The 21,662-nt window shown below is 35.6% G+C and overlaps 1 protein-coding gene across 7 annotated transcripts in view; it reads right to left on the bottom strand.

Annotated features, from left to right (window-relative positions):
- LOC121413583 (rho GTPase-activating protein 20-like) overlaps positions 1 to 21,662 on the bottom strand; it is a 59,394-nt gene that overhangs the window by 21,544 nt on the left and 16,188 nt on the right. For 5 of the 7 annotated variants that reach the window (XM_041606451.1, XM_041606452.1, XM_041606454.1 and 2 more), the window contains exons 2-3: positions 18,259 to 18,381; positions 13,108 to 13,233 (exon numbers count right to left, since the gene is read on the bottom strand). In XM_041606451.1, coding sequence (XP_041462385.1) covers positions 13,108 to 13,233; positions 18,259 to 18,381 — 249 coding nt within the window. Of the gene's footprint in view, positions 1 to 5,592; positions 6,216 to 13,107; positions 13,234 to 18,258; positions 18,382 to 19,709; positions 20,790 to 21,662 lie in introns of those variants that run through there. The other 2 variants (XM_041606449.1, XM_041606456.1) reach the window with 2 other exon arrangements.

Here is a 21,662-nt window from a genome sequence, read left to right as displayed (position 1 = left end):
GACTGAGATTCTTATTCAGATTATACCAGAATGTTTGTGCGTTGACAACTTTCGGAAAGAAAGCGTGGCGAATCCATTGAACTCTGTTAAAGTAAACCATATGCTCTGAGAGATGCAACAATTCTGAGTAGGCATGAAATATTCAACAGCTTTATATAGCTTACAAGGACAACAAATGATCAACTGAAATGAAATTTCAAAATATGGGTATTTTGCTCCGACCTAAAAATGGAAAAAAAATACCAGCATATCATGAGAGAAAATAACCGCCAAATCCATGACGAATAGTCAACTGAGTGATATGTGCATTATTTTCAACCCTGAAATTGACTTGCGAAATGCAGTATTTCTTCCGAGGGTAGCATGCATCCGGTATATTTGATTTCCACATCGAATCTCTCTTCATATAGTGCCTCTTCAAAATATCAGATTGCTCATATGATTCTCTAGCTACCTAGTTGAATTCAATTTCGTAACATTGCGGTTAAGTCATAGCTGGGGGTGGATACCAAAAATATAAGAAAATTAATGAGGCCAATTTGATAGAATTGATTACGTGTAGAGAGCCTTGTTTGCCATAATTGGAGTCCCCCTCCCCCCACACAAAAATGAATGTATAAATAAATCAATCAATTAGAAATATGTTAGAAATGCAGAAATGTTTCATCTTGGGGCCACTGGCCATGAGCCCATTTTGTAAAAATTGTATTTAATATCTGCCGTATGAGGTGCAATTGTGAATTATAATATACTCCTACATGAGTGGAAAGTCACTCTCAGAAGAGTGAAGTGTACAGAACTGTTTACATCCATGGATAGGGAATGTATATGAGGAATCCTACTGAAAAATTCACTCAAGACTAGGAGGGTTGTGCTGATGATGGAGGATGCACTGAATCAGGCAAGAGGAATGAAGGGTTCTTTTGCTGAGGATGTTTGGAAAATCTGCTCAACCCTTAAGACAGGGACAAACCAGTTTACTTTATTACACTTCCTTAAATCGATCCCAAACCACAGAGTTTTCTACAATGTTCCACAACTTTGTGATGAAGTTTTTCCGCAATGATGTGATGGGGAATTTCGCTCCTGGTCTTGCCCAATGTTGTCCTGACCATGCCCTGATGACTAGTAAGGATAGCGCCAAAACGTAATATACCTACCGTACCTTCATGGTAATATCAAATATCAGACCATGGTATTTTACAATGCTGGTAATACCCATAACTTATATGCAGGTAGGAATGACCCGTTGAAATTTATATTCTTAAGCCTATCAATGTCACATTAACGACCAGGAAAGAACAACTAACTAAACTGGGGTTCATTACACATTGTGATTTCGCAAGAGAACCACTGATTGGAATGCGCTTCAACGTGATGAGCTCCATGCTTCTGTTAAAATGAACGAAAAATATTACTGAAAAATTGTATTCTGTAACTGAAAATAATAATGGCTCAAATACTTGCACACAAGCAAAAGCCTACACTGTTTTCCTATGAATGTTTGTGGATGACTTTTTCTTACTATCCTGAAATTCAAATATTTACTTTATTTCGTAAAATGTGGATGAAAACTTTATGGAGCACTATCCTGGTTGACACCAAACCTCAGTGGAATATTGAAGTTTAAGTTCTGAATTGAGCAATAAATATATACTTACATGAAGATGCCTTCTCCTATTAATGTACCATTCAATGTTACCATCTTCCATCTTGAAATATTAATTTAAAATCCACAAAAAAAATAATCAAATCATGAATAGAATATGCTCTATTCACAACAGAGAGAAATTATAGACTATCCGACGTAATGCTCAAACGCAAATGACATTTAAAGTGTCATAATAACAGAGCGGAACGCTCCCTCCTCCTACCTTTGCCTCATATGGCAAACTTCAAAGTCCAAGTTTTACGCATAAATCTGTTATCTCTTGGCAGATAGTTTATCAGCTGATTAATGAAGTGGATTTAGTGAGACTTGATAGTGACCACAAAGATGATCGCTTCACCTGATATAGAAATTCCATCACCTAGTTATTCATTCTTGTCTAGTAATCATACCATGTACATCATAAATGATAAACAATGAGTAATACCTTGAATTCCATTCTTATTTCTAAGAAGGAAGGGTGTAAAATTACTCTATCTTAACTATTATTCTTCAACCAACCAACTACTTCATTGAAAAAAAAAGCGAAAATTAACTATTAAGTTTATCTCAATCATCTTGTCATTACCATTAAAGTAATGTTAAAGTAATGATGTATTTTAAAATACATTCATTATCGATGTTATTCAATATCAACCTTATAAAACGAATACTAGTTGCTAGATTATGAATAAGACAAAAAAGAAAGAGTAAAGAATAGAAAATTTTATTGCCTGAGGGGCAACATAATTGCGTAATACGAATATCAATTTAATCTGAAATATGTTAAGATCCTTATGGCCAATGACCTTGACACTGGAATAACAAGACTTCTGAAAGTCGCCTCAACTTGCGGTATCATAATTATCCTGATGATAATTGCTTTAAAATGGACTTGGCAAGAAGCTTTGCGGTTGAATAATGGGTGGGCTCGGTAACTCCTTTGCATCATAACTGTTTACATTTACTGGGATTTCATTGATACACAAACCAAACATGTTACTTCAAGAAAGAGATAATTTACAAATCTGTTATCTTAATCCTCACTTGGGATGGGTGATACAAGGATAGCTGTTACTTTAAACTGGACCTACATATGCACTATCTATTGCACTATGGGATGATAACATCACAGTCTTGATATAGCACCGCTACAACTACAACAGATATGATATGCAGCAAAGGGCCGGCCACTCAAGACACCAACTTTGCATTGCCATGTATGGTAACAAATAGTGGCAATATCCCAACTCCCTGCTATAATTACGCTTCCTCATTAACCATATTAAAGCACTATAAATCCATAAATATGAAAAAAGAACTTGCATAAGGTAACAAGATATAAATATATTGTATAATACACTAAGACTAATACTGGTACTATTTCCAAAAATACACACAACGGTTATGAAACCATTCAAAATATGCATCGCAAGGTCAATTTCTATTATAAAAAAATCACGACTGAAGGCCTGATTCTCTCATATAATCTGAAAAAATATATTTTTCTCTTGAAGAGATCACATTTCATGGCTATTTGAAATATATCCACATAGTATCAATAAAATAATTTGGACAATGTATACCAGTATAAAAAGTGAATAAATAATTTTGGAAAAATAACTTGAATAACTAATAAGTTATTGAGAAGGCCTGCCTCGATAAACCAAATCTCTCAACCTTGAACAGCACACCTATTAAAAGCTCAGAGTAATTCTATCCTATTTACAAAATCTAGCCTGATTGAGAAAGGTATTTCCATACTCTAACCTTGTGCCGCATTCTGCGTACTTCCATAGGGAACATTTACTTCAAATGTGTCAGTTATTCTTATGAATACTTACGATCCTCTATGATCCATAATTTTCCTTGAAGAACATTTATCTTTCGTAAATAATGTAGATAAAATGGGCCCAGTCCAACGACCCCCATGTGGTTTATGCACACATATCGCCGGGAGTATGAGTTATATTTGTATTATGTAACTGATTAAAAAGGGGAGGACATGAGCATTGCTTTCTATTCATACCATCACGGCTCATCTGCAGCGGAAAAAAAAAGATAAGTGTCAATACTGCGCTGTTTGAAGAACTTTTCATGACAAAGAAGTTGTCCTTGGTTTATTTCCTTTTCTAGTCTCCAACTTTTCAATAGAACTCAGTGAAGCCGAGATTAAACAAGATTTAAAACTCTGCTCATCAAAGAGAAACTGCATGTAGAGAGGAGATTCTCTATTTCTTGTCACTTTTCACATGCCTATGCAATAACCAATGGAGTGAATGGATTTTCAATCAAGGCGGCAGAGGCAAAGTGGACTATATAGAGAAGGCGATCAAAATATAAAGAATGGAATGGGAATAAATGATTCATAGAAAAGATAAAGGAAGAATACAAGAAGAATGTGATGATGAATAAGAAAGAGAAAGTTGAAAGAAGACTCACACTCCACTCCAATGGCAACAACAAATGTCCAAATTTCAAAGCACAATGAAAATGAATAAAAATAAATCAAATGCTACGCCAATCTTCCAGTGTACAAATATCTTCAGTTTATGAGTTTTTCAGCATATGCAACAGATGTAATATTTCAGCAAATTACAAAGTATGGAAAAAAAGAAGATAGATAATGTCATCATAAATAAATATTGTAATCTGTACAAGAACAATGAATCCAATCACCAAGACCTCAATTACATAAATCATGTTGTGGGTAACAAATCAAGATGTCTCCAGCACATAAGCTCGAATTCAATGAATAACTTCATAAAAACAAGTCTGATAATAATTATTGTTTATCATCCAATACCGGATCTTGGAAACCATAACTGGTCTAATATTACATGATTGTTTTGTATAAAGCCTTGAGTTATTTTTGTCCATTAATGATGGAAGCCATACATGATTTACCTGAAATAAAGTAGAGTATAAAGTAAAAATAGCAAGATATGAATAAAAAATAAATTCAACAATGAGGCAGCTGTGTAAACCTGTACAAAAATAGATGTCAGACTGGACCATTAATTGAAAAAATATGAGAATGCACAGACTATCATTAAATTCTACTTTTATACCATTCTATGATAAATCCATTTATTATGATGTAAATCTGACCAAATAAGCAATACCCCACACATCACTTTCACTTATCACTGCAAATCCTCCTCTAGCAATATGAGGTCACAATAGAGCAACAATAGGAGCATCGTTGCTGTGGTTTTGAAGTCTGTGCACCTATTGTACTACATTTCAATGGTTCAGACCATATTTGCTCTCAACACAGTCGACAATGCAATCAGTGCTTTGAAGTGCCAAGAATGTCAAAAAGTGGAAATGAAAAAGTTGTAAAAGTGGTCAAGCTGTGTAAATCCGGAAGATGGCCTGATTTCGAACAACAGACGCTATTCAGAATCGTCAGAATTGAAACATTGAAAGAAATTGGGGCAGCTAGTATTCAGATGCAGATTCATGTTTTGGGAGATCACACACCCACATTGAATTATCTTCCCGCTTTATTTCACTCATTTTTTTCCTCGTTTTTTTTTCTCTCCTCCTAATCTAAATAGATGTTTATGGCCTATGGCTTATTCGAAAAGCCCTAAACTAAAAATTGCAAAGACAAGTCACAAAAATGAAGAGGTCTATTGAAACTGAAACAAAAATAACATATTTATAGCATATTCTCTTATTTTCAAATTTGAACTTACTATAAAAGCCTATTTCTTAATCCATATGCCTAAAGCAATTCTTTACAGAATGACAAAAAGTAAGTAGGTCAAAGGGCTTCTTCATTATTTAATCAAACAGCTTTTTCTTGGCAATTATATGACAGAGGTTTGTAGATTTGATGTGTATACACAGTGGTGCAATCTGCTTGAACAAGGTCTACGCTGTGTATTCAGTAGTAATAAAACATTCCGAAGAACAGAAATACTGGACAGACTTACCCATTGCCTTGCAAGGGAGCCAGGCATCGAGCGGCTTTTAGCCAATGGCATGATGGATACAGTCAGAAAATTCGTAAACTGAAAAGTATTATCAAGACACCTGCACGGGCTTCACATTTATCAGTTTAATGAATGATCTCTGCTGATGTATAAACATGATGAAACATTGATAAGTGAGACCAAGAACATTCCTAAGAGTTGACTGGAGTCATAAGTTATGCTGGCTATGAGTACATCTTCCTTTTGGCCAAAGTCATGTATGTCAGTCATCCATATCAGAAACAGTTGCAACAGAAATCATGAATAACATCCACATATGTAGGTAATTGTTTACATATATGTTTCTTCTTATTCTTGTCAACTTTTACAAGTGTTACACATCCAAAAATTAAGAATAAACTCCTTGAAAGCTCACAGACAGATCCCAAACTGAAATTTTCCAAACAAATTATCGGCCAGTCAAGATCACTTCTGGCAATTACACTCAAAGACAATGCAGACTTCCTAATTGCTTTATCAACCAACGTCTGCCTCTACATGATGTTCAAACAGTATCTAGTGAGAAGAGATCGGGAGCAGCGACTGACCGTTGGTCAAGCGAAGCCATCCATCTACTACCAGCATTATAATACTCCTACGTCAGGCCGGCTCAGAGGTCTGGATACTGAATAGACTCCAAAGAAAAGCAAGCTACTTTCACTGGTTGCTCAAGGGGATTAGCTCTTGGAGTCGCCGATTTGAATGAAGGTATACAATCACGGCTGATATGACAGGATTTGGAGGGGTTTGATTACTGACTTGCGAAAAGAGACGATGTGATTGGTGAGAATAGAGAGGAGGGGTGGGGTGCAAGGAGGGATCAGAATATTCAGATAAGTACATTGGTGAGAGAAGTGGGGGGGGGGGTAAAAAGAAGACTGAGCTGAGATGGGACACACAAAAAGGAGGGGGGGGGGGGATTGGTGAGGGGTAACTCACTGGCATTTGTGATACACTGTAGACAGTGCAAGCCGAAGCTACCAGTAACTTGTCCATGATAGAGACTTTCACATCAGGTGCAATTATGCACAATTAAAAGTGACATTCCTGAATAGAACCTCAAGATCCGATGCTTTAATCAAGATTAAAAACCTCACTTCAGAAAACCATGAGGATTATCTTTAACAACTGAATGCACAACGTTTTTAGTGCTTTAACTTAAAATCACTGAAAGGAGCCTAATACTAATAGTGAAATTAGAAAACTGGTATCACTCTCACACTTTCATGCATGAACAGATGAAAATAATTGCTCTAAACCCACCAGCTAGATCACGAACTCACAAATGTCATTTCAAATCATGCACGCTTTAAGAAATGAGTGTGAATAGGCCATTATTACCCTGCATATTCTGGTATTACGTACCTCGGATGTTTTGACACCCCTGGTAAAACGATGGGCGGGTATGGATTGCATGATATATCACAACTTCACAAGGTATCTTGACCTAGCTTTCAATGTCTAGATGACTATAAAGTGCGCCATGGATAGAATCACATTTCCCAATTGGTAGATTCGTCCATGAATCTCTCTTTCATATGTGGTCAGATATCAATTCATTTGTGGAACTGTCATGGCAGATGACAGATATGGAGTTCTCAGTATTGCGTTTCACAGGAGAAAACAAAAATACTGATTTCTTCAGTTTGGAAAATTAAACAAAATGTCCACAGGATATAATCATCACGAAAGGAAAAAGACAAGCAAATAGCACAAACTTTTGATCTTTACTAACCATTACTCTTCCTTCCTCCAATAACACCTATCCCACCCACCACCCCCCCCAACAAAAAATCTTCATGGTTTCTATTACTATTCATACTGTGATGAAACCAAATCTCACGATTAAAGACATCACACATGGAACATGATCACATTCTGTTTTCAAACAATTTTGGAACCTGTTACCCAAAGATCACAAAGATTAAACCATTTTACCCACGTTTGAGTGCAAGCGTAAATACGGGTGAGCTGCCGGTAAGGGGTGTCAAGTTTGAAGTCTTGTCACCATGATACCTGCCCAGGTCATGGGCCAAGAGGGTAACTAGGGTCATAAACTGCCACTTTCAATCAAATCCTTTGCCTTCATTTTCATGGGGTGCATGCATTAAGAAATCAAAATCAAATTTCATGTTTCTCCAGACTATGCTGATTTGTTTCTCCCTGATCAAATCAAAGAGGAAATTTCTAAATTGTCTGGAAGAGGAGCTTTCCATCTCCACATGGCATCTGGAAAGCCTACGCTACATAATTGAGCCATGATCAAATATCAAACCAGAACTATGAAATAGGTGTAAAATGCAATCTTCCATTAAATCAGAACATACTCTAGGTGATATAGAAGTGAGACTAACTCAAATTACACCTAAATGTCTATAAATAGATTTAGTGTATATATATATATATCGGGAACATTAATGATTAAGTTTATATAATACTTACATGTAACGCATCAAATAACAAGAAAGCAATGTCTTTATAAAAATTTGCCAACGTACCATCTTTATATAGCTCAAAATGCAATCAAAGCCCAGAAGAGATCCAACAAATGCTTGAAATCTATCAAAATATCACATAATTTTGTAATAATATTCATTTAATCACCCAGGAAGGATTACTCATGGTTCTCTTAGTCCAAGTCCATCTCTTCGTGTGAACAACAGGCATTTCTATTTTATCACAAGTTTATGATGCATGACGTTCAATCTAAAGCCTATATAAAGTCTGTACAAGGATTAAATAAATCCATCGTCCTACGAATACGTGATCTTTCATCAAGAAATATGTCATTAAGAAATCACGCCAGCTGTCACATCCATGGACATTTCCTACCCGTGCTTGCTCTAGTATTCACGGACAATTACAGCCTTACGTCACGTAACGGATGATTTCTCTAGAGATCGTTATCAGTGATCTCTGCTATTGTGTAAAACATCAAACAATCATGGCAATATTTGGTGATTTTCTTGTCAGATCTCACACCTGATATAAATGATGGTCACATTGATGCGTAGTGTCAATCAATATTGAGAAACAATATCTAAATATATCTGGGTGATGAATAGCACACTTTAGGTCCCAATGACTTTATAATTATCATTTCTTGTTTATTTGTTTGTTTCCTGTATTAATCCAGTGTCTTCGCCCTGTATTTCAATGGTGTTATTCGCTGTTTAACTTTCCTGTACTTTTATATTGATTTGTATTTAATTGTACCATGGTGGTGGCGCCCCACTCACAAGTTTTTTATTTTCAACATCAAGGGGCTCCCAATTTCATGTTTTTTATTAAAATTTGTATTTTTATGATTGATTGATTGAAATAAACTTAGAATCAAATTGAATCATAGCAATAAACAAAAGTTTATTTATATGTACATTGTTTTTTAAATTTATTTTGATGTTAAAATAGTTTTGTCAAAACTGGGTATACAATGCGTGATGAAAAGCTACATGATTTAGAAAGGCTAGGTGAATAAGCAAAATTGTTACCCCCCTCCCCCTTCAATGAAACAAGAAGGCCTACATGAGTTTGTTATAAATATTTACAATGATGGAAGAATAAAACATTTTTATGGATGCTTTTTCCATCCAATCCTTGAGTTCTGAGGAGACTCTTCAAAGAAACGTGTTATATTTAATTACATCGGTGTGACATTTGAAGCCCCACCTCGCAGGTAAGCTTTGTTCAAGTTGATCCCAATTTTTCCCAATATGATTATTAAAGAGTTTGTAAGTTTGCAATTGATTGGAAGATTCGGATTCTCTACCAGATAATCCTGATCAATTGCATTTCTTCTGGGAATGGGGGCTCTCGCCCAATGATTATAAAAACTTTCACCCTCTATTGTCCAATATACATGTTTGACAATGGTTGAATACAAATTCTTGAGAAAAGAACAGTGTTACAATTGCATATACCTGTGGTATGTACAATATTTCACAACCTAACGAGAAGTGCTTCCCAAACACAAGAAGCTATACATGGGGCTACTGTTTTTTCCACATTTCACTGCTAATCCTTTATGCTAACGCTACTTAGCTCATTGGCAAATAATGCAAAAGAGAAGAAAACACTATATAGTATTCAAATCATGGCCCTTTTTGCTCATTTATCTTTTAAAACTCAAGTTACACTTACCATTATGCATAGAGCTGATAACATCTAAATCCGCCTTTTCCTCCTGTTTTTTTTTTCTTTTGGATGTTCCCCTCCTCTAACCATCCTCTATGCTATGAATACTAATTCTATTCCATATGCAATGAATTATCAAATGAGTAATGTCACTTTGTGTCTTATCAGGATACATTAACCAATCAATCAACCAATCACCTTCCAATTAATCTTCATGGACAGTACTAACTTCAAAATAATAGACCGCATAATTTGTCATTAAATGACTTATTCACTATTTCTTTTCCAATGATAACCAAATAAACATAAAAATATATTTTATTGCAGCTATCGATTGATCTGACTCCCTTTTAAGAAATCAAATCTATTGCAAATCCCTCCCATCTATAAATGTTGTTCATGCTCTACATTGAATATCACAAAAAGAAAAATCACAATACTCTATTATCAAGCTGCATTCCTCTCCAAGGTTCATAGAAGTACAGTCCATTTTGTAATAACAATCTGCTCATATCATCTTCAGTCTCTTTAGTATATCATGTTCACACGGGACCATCAGTTTTACAAATACAAAACGTATGGAGAGGGGACATCATAAGCAAGTGTATAAGGGTTATGGAAATCCAGCCCACTTTCCAGCTTGACTTCATATGATTTCCAATCCAAGTATGAACATAGCTACCGATATAAACATCTGTGAAGGGCAGGAAAGCTAACTTTGGTGCTCCAATTCTAAACTAAAACCTAAGACAACACTGAGTTCATATATTGCCGTGTGAACCCGACTATTTGAGTGTGAATCAATACATGGCCCTGGGCGTATGAAGACAAATGGGATGGGTATGAGATGAGGTTGTTATTATAAACACAGGAGACAATGAAGGAGGGGGGTTCGCTGGACTATAATAGGAGGGGGTAGGAATGCTCCCATTTCAATACCCTTCTCACAACAATTATGCTTTTCAGACTGCACACAATCATGGACATCAATGAAAGGAGTGCAGTGCTCTCTAACAAAAATGCTTTTGCAATTATATTAAATTGGAGGTGGAATCAGAACACAGAGGGTCAACAGTTGGTGTTTGCTGGACAAGCTAGATAGCAAAAAAATAAAGAAGATACATTGAGAGAAATGGGGGCAATAAAAAAAAGAGATACCTAGATTTTGACTGAGCTTTGTTGAGAAGGCGAGCTGGGGCAGTCATGATTTTCTCTTTGTTTTGAGCATTGTCTTTTGCGTTTCTAGAATCAGGCCAATAAGATTATTGCTGTTAATGAAAACTCCGATTAGTGAAATTAACATTTTATGCACTTTCTTCACTAATATAGCTCTGTTCTCACTTTCAAAACTTTTCACCCAGACAGCTAAAACATGTAACATTTGCTTTCGATTTTACAAATTTAAATACATAGTATAAAGATACCATATGTTAAACTGCAATGTGAGAAATATAGGCCATTATATACATATGAAACCAAAGTTTAGGCCTAATGGTAGAGCAGGTATGACGAAATCATAAAACTGATATTACGGCACCAGCTAGTTAATAATGGATATCATAAAGTGAAAAATACACTACCAGCAAAGAGAAGAGTGAAGTGTTCTGGGAAATACTAAGTGATCAAGTGTAATCATGGTTGGGAATGTCAGCAGACAAAACGTGACAGCTTGGTCTATTGAAGAAGAAATAAACACAGCAAAAATTGTGGTGTTAACCGGTGTACATAGAGGACCACACCAGTTATTTTACACCAGTGTTAAATTGGTGGTGTTAGTTTTAAACATATAGGTGTTATTACAACACCTTTTATTATTACATTTACACTCTTTGGTGTTATGTTTAATCTCCAGGGTGTAATTTTAACACCTCAGGGTGTGGTCCTCTATTAACACCAATTGGTATCAGTTTTAACACCGCAGTTTTTACAGTGAAGGACTACAACAATTAGGAGATGAAGTATAAAATCAATATGAATGTTCAATAATGCTAAAACCACTATTCTTTGCATTTCAAGTTTCTATAATAGATTTGAACCCTTCCAAATATATGTATTTCTTTTACATTTTCTATCTGATTTCTTTGCAGAACACAAAGCATTATTCTTATTTCATAGGAGTAATGTTCCAGTAAAAAACTATTAAAGGATTTTTCTTTTCTTCACTGAAACAGAATCCATATATAGCACACAAACAAGGTACAAAAACTGTCATCTTTTGATAATCATCCAATTGTGTGGAGATAGCCCTTGATATGAGGAAACAACAGCCTTTGATATGTAACAGATAATGTTGCATTGTAGAACATGAGACCCATACAGAAATGAAGCTAAACCAAAACCCTCTTCAATGTCGCGATCTGTCACCAAACCTTAGAAGATCAAAGAAACAAACGCATTGCCTAATTGGTTTCCCCCATGCTGATCAAGGAGATCCTGCAGACAAGGGCTAGACGGATACCCTCGGAGATGCTCTTGGATAGACAGATAGCTTGAAACTTAAAAAAAAAATGGGGGGAATCTTTAAAAAAAACCTGGGGATCATATCATTAATAATGTTCACACAGTGATTGTCACCGATATCTGTTATAAGCTACTGAAATCCTTCAAACTGATTGGCTCAGAGCGAATGTATCAGTAAAACTCACTGACAAGTTGTTTCAGGGTACATTCCCCCGAAGATGTAGCATCTGCTAAGACAGTATCTGCAATGACCTTTGAGCTCATCTGCCGAAATTGAAACACAGACCGGTGAGAAAGAAAGAAGAGGGGAAAAAGATAGAGAGATAGGCCTGTATAATTAGAGGAAGAAGCCTCCGCCGATGAAGACCAGATGAGTTCAAGATGCAATTCTCAAGGCCTACACGATGTTATCTCTTATTTGGATGATTTCTTCAGGAAGTAGACATCCAGAACAAAGAAATTGCAAGGAAACAATTAAAATGGGATCTTTACTGAGATCCAGATGGCATATTCTCAAGCACATGAAAATACACTAATTGACTGAAAAGCATACATCGGACCTAAAACTAAAGAGTCCATGGTTATGAATAGTTGCACTTTTTCTTGTACATCTACATGAAAGTTTTGTTAATCTAAATGTAGCTCACAATATTATGTAGTGAGGTAGTAAGAACAAAATGGGGAAATGAAAAAAGAAACAAAGAAGAATGCCCTAAAATAAACAGAGAATGACAATAAAACAAAAATTGTAAAAAGACAATTTTTCATAAAAAATGGTTTTGTTTCGAATATGAAGAAAAAAGTTTACCAAAAAAAAATATAACCTTGACAGATTTGTTTTCAAAAAGAACAAAACTTGAAGAAAAAAATAAAGGAACTAACCTGTTGTTTTGTCATCTCTTTAGCTCCAAAGAGGTTGAGCTCATCATGGGTAAACCTTTCCTGGATCTGGAGAAGTTTGGATTCATTCTCTGCCTGACACATCTCCTCCTCTCGCTCTTTTACAATCTATGACACACGAAAGGATAAAAAGAATAACAATCAAGTTGTGGGTTGAGCATGAATCAAGGGCTATATTTTCATTTTTTAACAGAGTTTGTGATAATGTAGCCAAGCTTTATACAACTCGTGACTTTCCACTTGTTCTCAGCATAGCTCCCCTTTCTGCTCCTTCACAATCTAGGAGCGAGAGAAGGGTTAAAAGGTTGAATGGACATTTAAGAAATTTTGCCTTACACAATAACATTGTTTACACTGATATATGAAATACATATTTAGATATCTTGTTTTCTGTTTTATTACAGACACGTCCTGATTCAATTACTATATGTGTGGTGGGGTGTACTCTGAAGAAAAAAAAACTCCAAGATATAAAATATTTGATGATGATAAATCAACAACCAAACAGAGGGAAAAGGAATGTTGTCTTTAGTTTGTACAGATGTAAATTTCATGGCTCATACAATATGGATCACTCATTACAAACAAACAGATAAGAATCAAAAGCAGTCTGGGGTAAATCCTCTTTTATCAAAACTTGTTTATTTTTGACCTCCTATCTCTTGCTTGCATCTCTCCGAAATGATTTTCATGGTTCCTTCAAAAAGCAGATCTGTTGATAACATTCCAGCCATTGTTCTCTGATTTCTGCATTCATGACTGACAAATATTATTTTTTGTTTCATTATACGTAAAGCGTTGCAGGAGGCTTTTGTTGTACCACTGAGATTAATTCAAATGGTTGTCAAAAGATAATGGTAAGATTAACTTGATAGTTAAAGGGTAGTATCTGATATTTGTTTTGAAGCAATCTTATCATATGCTGTATTCTTGAAGACAATAGAGTGTTTTACACAAGACAACCCCACCCACAGGATAAAGATGTCACCCCCCTCACTTCCCATGTTAATAGACTAAACATGAATTTGACAATGAAATATCACATTACAATTTTCCTCAAAATGATAGTTAATAATTACACTATATCCCACCAAGTATTTTTCATATTACATTTATGGCATACAACAGGTTGCTTGATAGATGAAGATCTGGGCCCGGTCTTACAAAGAGATGCGATCGACCCAAACAACCTCAACTATATATGGAAGTCCATCAGTGTCATAATTTTTCTTACAGAAAATTTGCATATTGTCCTCTATAAACAAAAAGGAACACACCAAATTATCAAGACAATGATAAACTATACAAGTGCACATCAAATCTAGAAAAGATTTTGAACACACATGCATTTTAGATGTTGGCTTTGCTGGCTTTCCATAGTTGTGGTTGATCATATCAATCGTAACTCTTTGTAACATGGGGGCCGGACCAATTAATTGCCATATATACTAAGAGTAGAATCCCTATTTGCAGATTTGAATATATCAGCAGGCATATTGCTTTTTTTCTCTCATAATAATTGTGTTTATGCTCTGACTTGAAAAAAAAAACATGGCTAGAGTGATTGCATGATAAAACTCTTCTAAAAACTTCAAATATTAACCTAATTAGAAGATACTAATAGATAATATTTGTTTTATAGCAGGACCCTGAATCCTAATGTATTGTTATCAAGTAAAACACTGTCAAATGAGATACAAAGGTCCTGGGTTATCGCTTAATAACCGGGGACATCAAATAAATATTGCGAAAGAGATCAAATAAAGAGTAAGAATTATCAACAAGAAAGTTGTAAAACATACAAAGTATTGAAGGATTATCAACAATAAGTTGTATTGCACATGGTAGGCCTTTATCAGCAACCTTCATTGGATGGGGGGGGGGGTATAATTGCAGCCCAAAATTTTGCACTTAGTAAACACATCCCACTTTGAACTATAAGGTAGTTATTGCTTGGGAGGCTAGGGAGTTATAGCACACTTTTCATAAATAAGGTATATCTTAAAAAAAAAAGAAAACAATATCTTCTCTCTGGATAAATCAGCTTCATCCCAAACCTACGAAATAATACAAATATGTATTTTAGCTGTAAATTACTGCAGTGCATTGAACTACATGCAAATTAGACAAGAACGTTTCAAACGCTTTACGAAATACAGTGTTTATAGTCATCGATAAACCTTTGCTGAGTGCTGGCAGTTTGGGTGTGACAAAGACTGCTCCAGTTTTTATTAATTGTAATAAAGATCATTAAGCCATGTCAATAAGGTCAAGTTTAATCGTAAAAAAACGTTGTCTTTTCAAATATTGCAATGGAGTGAGGAAACAATGACAAATCTGTTGTTAATGAACTTCAGAACAAAAAATGAAGGCCATGACTTCCTCCATGCAATAAATTATTTAACTGTTGGAACTTCTTTAAAAGATATGGTTATAATCATCAGCATTAATGGAGCCAGAGTTGGGGGGGGGGAGGTGTTAATACACTTTTCCCCATCTCCCAAATAATAATAATGAACAAACAAATAAAAATTAATAAATATCAATAGAAAAATCAATTGGATTAGTGCAAACATATAATCATAGAACTGGGATCATAAAATCATATTTTGGATGATTTTTTTTTTGCCAGAAAATTTCCAAACCAAGAAACCAAATAGTACTATGGAATGTCCCAGTTGGGGTCCAATTTGATACTTCACAGTAAAACTCATTAACCAATAAAAAAAAGAGTGCAATGAAATAAGCAATTCCCTTTGATCTTTAATTAGTCCCAATCATAAAAATTGTGGCTGTACTCATATACCACTGTGCAAGTGAGTGATGCTGAAGCCAAGGGTTCACATTGAACTTATACCGTGTTTACACATTGACTCGGCTCGGGTGTTGAATCCGCGAGCCGGGTTGAACACTGCGAAGAAGGGATCAGAGATCGCGTTTATACGTACATATAAAAAGGCGAGTTCAACACGGCTCGCGGATCTCGAACGGAAGAAGAATTATGACGTCGCAAATTAAACGCGGGAAATTCACCGCCGGAATCGAATCTTGTCCGTGCGAACAACAACAATGCCAAAAGTGAAAGCGCGCACAGTGACCTGGTCAAGAGAGTTCGACACGGCTTTCTGTTTACACACGAAAAAATTGCCGAGTCTGACTCGGCTCGCGGGTTGAAACCTACGATTTTGGCGGATCAAAAAAGCTGTGTTTGACACGGCTCGCGGATCACACTGATCGCGTTTACACAGCATAAAATTGCCGTGTTGAGCACGGCTCGCGTGTCGAACCCCCGAGCCGTGTCACTGTGTAAACACGGTATTAGTTTGCAATATTGACTACACAAGCTCCCTGAAAATACATCTGACAAATCTGCAGTACAGATTTTAGACTATTTGACCAATATGCAACACACAAATTTAAACAAAGATCTGTGTGAGTATACTTATACAAATTTTTTTAAATATACATTACAGATGAGTCAGTAGGGGAAATGGATTTTTAATCAACATAAATGCCTCATTTACCAATATACAGTATAGCATTGTGTTTAACAAAACTATTAAAATTGTTTATTTTGATGATTTAGTTTGTATTGCAAGGTAGTTTCACTTTGAACAAACCCTTCAACTCAGGTTTCATCATTATTAACTTGAGAAATATGCACTTGATCGTTGATACAAATACTTCATAGATCATTTCCAAGTAATGGCTTGAAGTATAAATCACAGATTGTCTATACCCGGACAGGAAACAGCATGTGGTTTATTTTCTTTTTCAGGATACATCACAAAAGAAATGGAAATTGATCTTCACCACCAACAACCATTGAGAACAATACAGTGCCTCTGATTGAAGATGATTCAATGGTATTAAACCTTTGCTGGGTCATTAGACCATATCGGAAGAGCTCAAATCGTACTATTCAGCTGACGGATTCTATTCTAAATGAACTTGAATGAATTTGAGGATGAAACTAAAGGTTTGGAAATGACTGATTACAACGAACTGATTTTTTCCCCATTGCATTCTCATATGTAATAAATTGATTTATTGCCTTTGAAATCTTAATACTCAAACTTCCCAAAAATCATATCACATCCTGGTTAATCAAAACAATACCTAAAGCAAATAATAAGACAAACAAGACTAAAAACAAACTGTTGAAGATTAAAATACTTTTCTGCAAGAGAAACTGTTGTGAATCAGCAACTTTATGAGGTAATCACATATCCAAATAAAGCTAAGGAATATTATATACAAGACCTATAAAAAAAACTCTTCATAAGACTTTAGGAATTGCATCATTGCAGCATGATGAATTTGTTTCAACGTTTACAGTAAATTCAGCAAATGCATGCATTTTATTACAGTCCCAATCATTAAGGAAATTAAAGACAAAATGATTGACGGAGCAAGTCGATAATTTGTTTCCTAGTTTCTATTGATTCAACCACTATGCTGTTTCTATGGCTGATATGGCTTTGCACGAGCATGTCAAAATCTTTAGACCAGGCTCTCTCTGACAATAACCAAGCAGACCGTAGGGGTTACATCAAATACTCAATCGGTTTCAAAGTTGACCAGAGAAGAAAGGGATTTGTGTGCTCTCCTTTAAATGTAACCAGGCTGGATTAAATATTGACTTATCGGACTTGAAGAGGATAGTGTTTTCCCTATTTTAGGCCTTCATTCAAGTCAACAGAAACAAATATAAAAGTTGAGTAGGGAGAAAAACTGTGCATCATCATTCAATCTGTTTTAAAAATAATATCCCCAAAGCACTTTCATTAAAAGAATATAATGAACTATACATGTCTAACTCAATACATTTAGTCAAGAATGTTTAGAAGAGCCCAGAACATAAGCTTTAATATGTCCCTCATCTCGCAAATCTGAAAGAGAGCACACTGCTCGGAAATGAGTAATTCTGAGGTAATCACTTCTGAACATTAACACTATGATTTCACATACTTATCCTTTCAGAAGGAGAATAGGAAAGATGAGTTTTGACTAAAAACTCAAATCGGGCCCCAGAGAGAAAAAAAAAACATTGTATAATCACAAAGCCTTATCCTTAGACTTTATTCTAAACTAAAGGTTATCGTTAGACCAGGGATACACGGTTAGACCTACCTCTCTAACAGTTTGTTCTGGATCTAGAAGACTCTCATGGTCCCGAGGGTGTCCGGTCCTAGACTTGGAGCTGTCTTCAAGCAGATTATGTAACACTTTGTCATACTGTGACACACGTTGTACCTGCAGTAAAAAAAAGAAGAAAAAATGGGTTAATGTATATTGAAAAAACATCATTTCTTATCAATTTTCTTTCAAAAGTCAAGAAGTTTTGTCTCTTTATGATCCCCATATCCCCAATCAGGTGATGAAGTTAAGCCTCTATCAAATACATGTATGAACAATTGTTTTAAAATGAGTAAGTTTGAAATATTCAAAAAGATAAAATTAGTGTAATGCAGCCCTTGTGGCACCATTCAAAGATGTTTCGATACCCTTTGGTTTTCAATTCCTCTGGTTTAAGTATTAAATCAACATTGTTCAATCATTATGTACCACTCATATAGAGAATCATAAAGGTCAGGAAATGCATTATTCTGCAAAGATTCCTAGCAAAATACAACACATCAGTGATTAACAAATATTAATGAAATAAAAATGGTTTCAAATTGTTATACAATGAATAGAATGGACTATTAGTGGGAAATACCCGTCTGAAGAGTTTTGCATTACAATGGTATACACAGATCCGCAAATCAATTAAAATCAAAACAAATCATGCACTGAGGTTACATTTTTCGCAGAATATTCATCTCAAGTCCGAGTCAGATATAGAAAACTGAATGTATTTATTTCAAATCCCAAACATCATTTGTCAGCTCACATTTCACTCAACAATGAATTTCATTCATAACAAACAACACAATTACTTCAAAAAGAGGTGTGTAGAGTAATCATGTTGATAATTATATGAATTAAACTAAAATCCGGCAATTACTGGTTTACTGTCATTCGTACACCATATAGGCTGCCCTTGTTGAGCTTCCAAAATGATCTGGATAAGCTGGTCAGATTTTGAATGGATTTTCTCAGCAAATAAAAAAGTAGCAAGGTCTGTGAGAATCAACACAAGTCTTGGTAAATATTAATAAGGACTCACTAAACATATTTATATGCCAAACAACTTGGATGTATTCTTGGTTAACCTTCAATAGGTTGTTTGAGAGTATATCAATGCTTTGAAACATATTATGCAATGACTTAATCCAGTGAATACCAGAATTCATACATTGAGAGAAAATAGTATTGGTATATAGTAAATATATATTTTTTTTAATGACATCAAAGCAATTGTGCATTCAATGGAAGAGAAATATTCCACAAATCCGCAAACATGTTATTATTTAATTCCTGTATATGAAAATCATATTGTGTGACTGCAATTCAATGGTTCCGACATTCATTCCTCATAAAGAAATGAATAGAGATATTTTCAACTATAGCTTCCCCTTCACAAATATACGGCGCCTGGGGCATTATGAGGCCAAGACTGAACTAATGAAAAGACGGACCTGATCACAAGGCCTTGAACCCTCGGAATGTCGTCTTTGTTTGGTCACGACTGGACCGCTAAACAGGTACCAAGAGCTTGGACGACCCTCCTTCACACCTTCTAACCCTTTCATGCAGTGAACCCCCTTCCTGCGGGTGCGCTCTTCCTGGATTTGACGCACTTGTACATCCAGAGCGTAGGTCTCCATCTGCATGTCTGCATCCATTATGGCATCTTTCTTTCCTCTTCTTCCTTGGAGGGTTAAAAAAGTTAGATCAAAGCAAAGATGTCACCTTGCAGATAGTCGTTTTTTGAGGCAGTCTTTTGAGTGAACTGGTTAGAAAGAATCCTTTAGATACTAAGATGTCTTGTGATCAATAAATAAATCCTTCAATCCCTCTTCCTACAGCTTGAGTTGAATGCAAACAAACTGATGAAAAACAATCAGGCAGGTAGCTTTTAAAGTCAAATTTTTCATCTATTGCAAATATGTTCTGACTCCCTTTTGCAACGTCAGAAAGAAATGCACGTGTGATTCAGTGCTGTCTTGAAGAATGCATGTGCCAAATAAAAGCGAAAATAGTTCCTGATTTCTTGAAGGAATGAAAGAACCTTTCACAAGAGCTGAGATTAATGGCTGAATGAGTGAATCTTCAGGCATGCATGTCTCTGTGTAGGTTGCATTTCACTCAGTAGAATTAGCTGTAACTTGGGAAGACCCTCAAGGAAGTTATCCACTCTTGACCACTCATCACGGCCGACTGACCGCTATAATTAGACCACCTTATTATGCTGGACCGTTAGTGGAAGTCTTCTTTCCTTTTATCAAAACTACCAACTTGGTCAGAGCAAATACTCCGACAAGAATGGTAAGCTTTGGGTTATCGTTTCAGCAAATAGCACTCCAAGAAAAGGAAGAAAAAAACTGCTTTCCATTGACACAAGTCCTCCACTAAACAAATACTAGTCTGTTGTAAAGTCAGAGCTTCAGTGGACGATTGGTAAGTACATGCTGGTGAAGCGAATGCTGCGATACTACCGTAGCTTCGCTGCTATGTACCAACTGATGCTTATCACATCAGTGCACTCCCAGACTAAACCACCAACTGAGCATGAACAGTGAAACTACGTTTGAATTGGTGAGGAGAGCGCATGGGGGTGTAAAGATTGAGAATTGTAAAAGACCCGCTGATACGGACTATGCCCCATGGGCCATAACAGAGGGGGTGTTATGGGGGATCAGCTTGGCCGCAAAACCAAGCCAAGAGATCGGCTTCAGTGCAAAGTGGAGTGAAGGAATTCCAGACCACAATATTAACCTCTGAACTTGACTATTGATATAACTCTTCAATAATTATCGTCAGGTACTGGTGGAAACCTTGGTTGCTATTTATCAAAAGTATATTCCATAGAAGGCATTCAAGGATAGTAGAAACACAATAAAATGTGTCATCAAGATATAATTGAATCAGTGTATTACATAAATCAAGATTAAAATCTGTTTCTAAATCATTTTATGTTTCAAACCAGATTTTCTAGGAGCATCAGTCATGGATTTCCATGATTTTATCTTTTCATTTCATTTCTTTCTTTGAGAACATTTATCCTTTATTATCAAAGTACTATACAATATTGATTGCCCCAAAAGGACCATGGTCTCCTGCTATAAAAAAAATATATAAACATACATTCATGCTTCTATAGAGATTCCTGACCAGTCTTCAGGCTAGTTAGAGGAATCCGAACAAAACTTAAATTACATTTTTCTTTAAGTCATCCTAAATACTTCAGAAAAAAATGTCAAATTCAATCAGGACTGACTACAGGGGGATGGATTATCAAGTGGATTTAAAGTAATGAAACCTGGATGGCAATTCATTTATCAACATTACATAAATAAAGATCAAAGTTGTATTTTTAGATCCACAATATAATCATGGAGATTAACTCATTTTATGCCCGGATAATACAT

The sequence above is a fragment of the Lytechinus variegatus genome, chromosome 4 (assembly GCF_018143015.1).
Source record: "Lytechinus variegatus isolate NC3 chromosome 4, Lvar_3.0, whole genome shotgun sequence".
Taxonomy (NCBI): domain Eukaryota; kingdom Metazoa; phylum Echinodermata; class Echinoidea; order Temnopleuroida; family Toxopneustidae; genus Lytechinus; species Lytechinus variegatus.
This window is presented reverse-complemented; position numbering and strand designations above follow the sequence as displayed.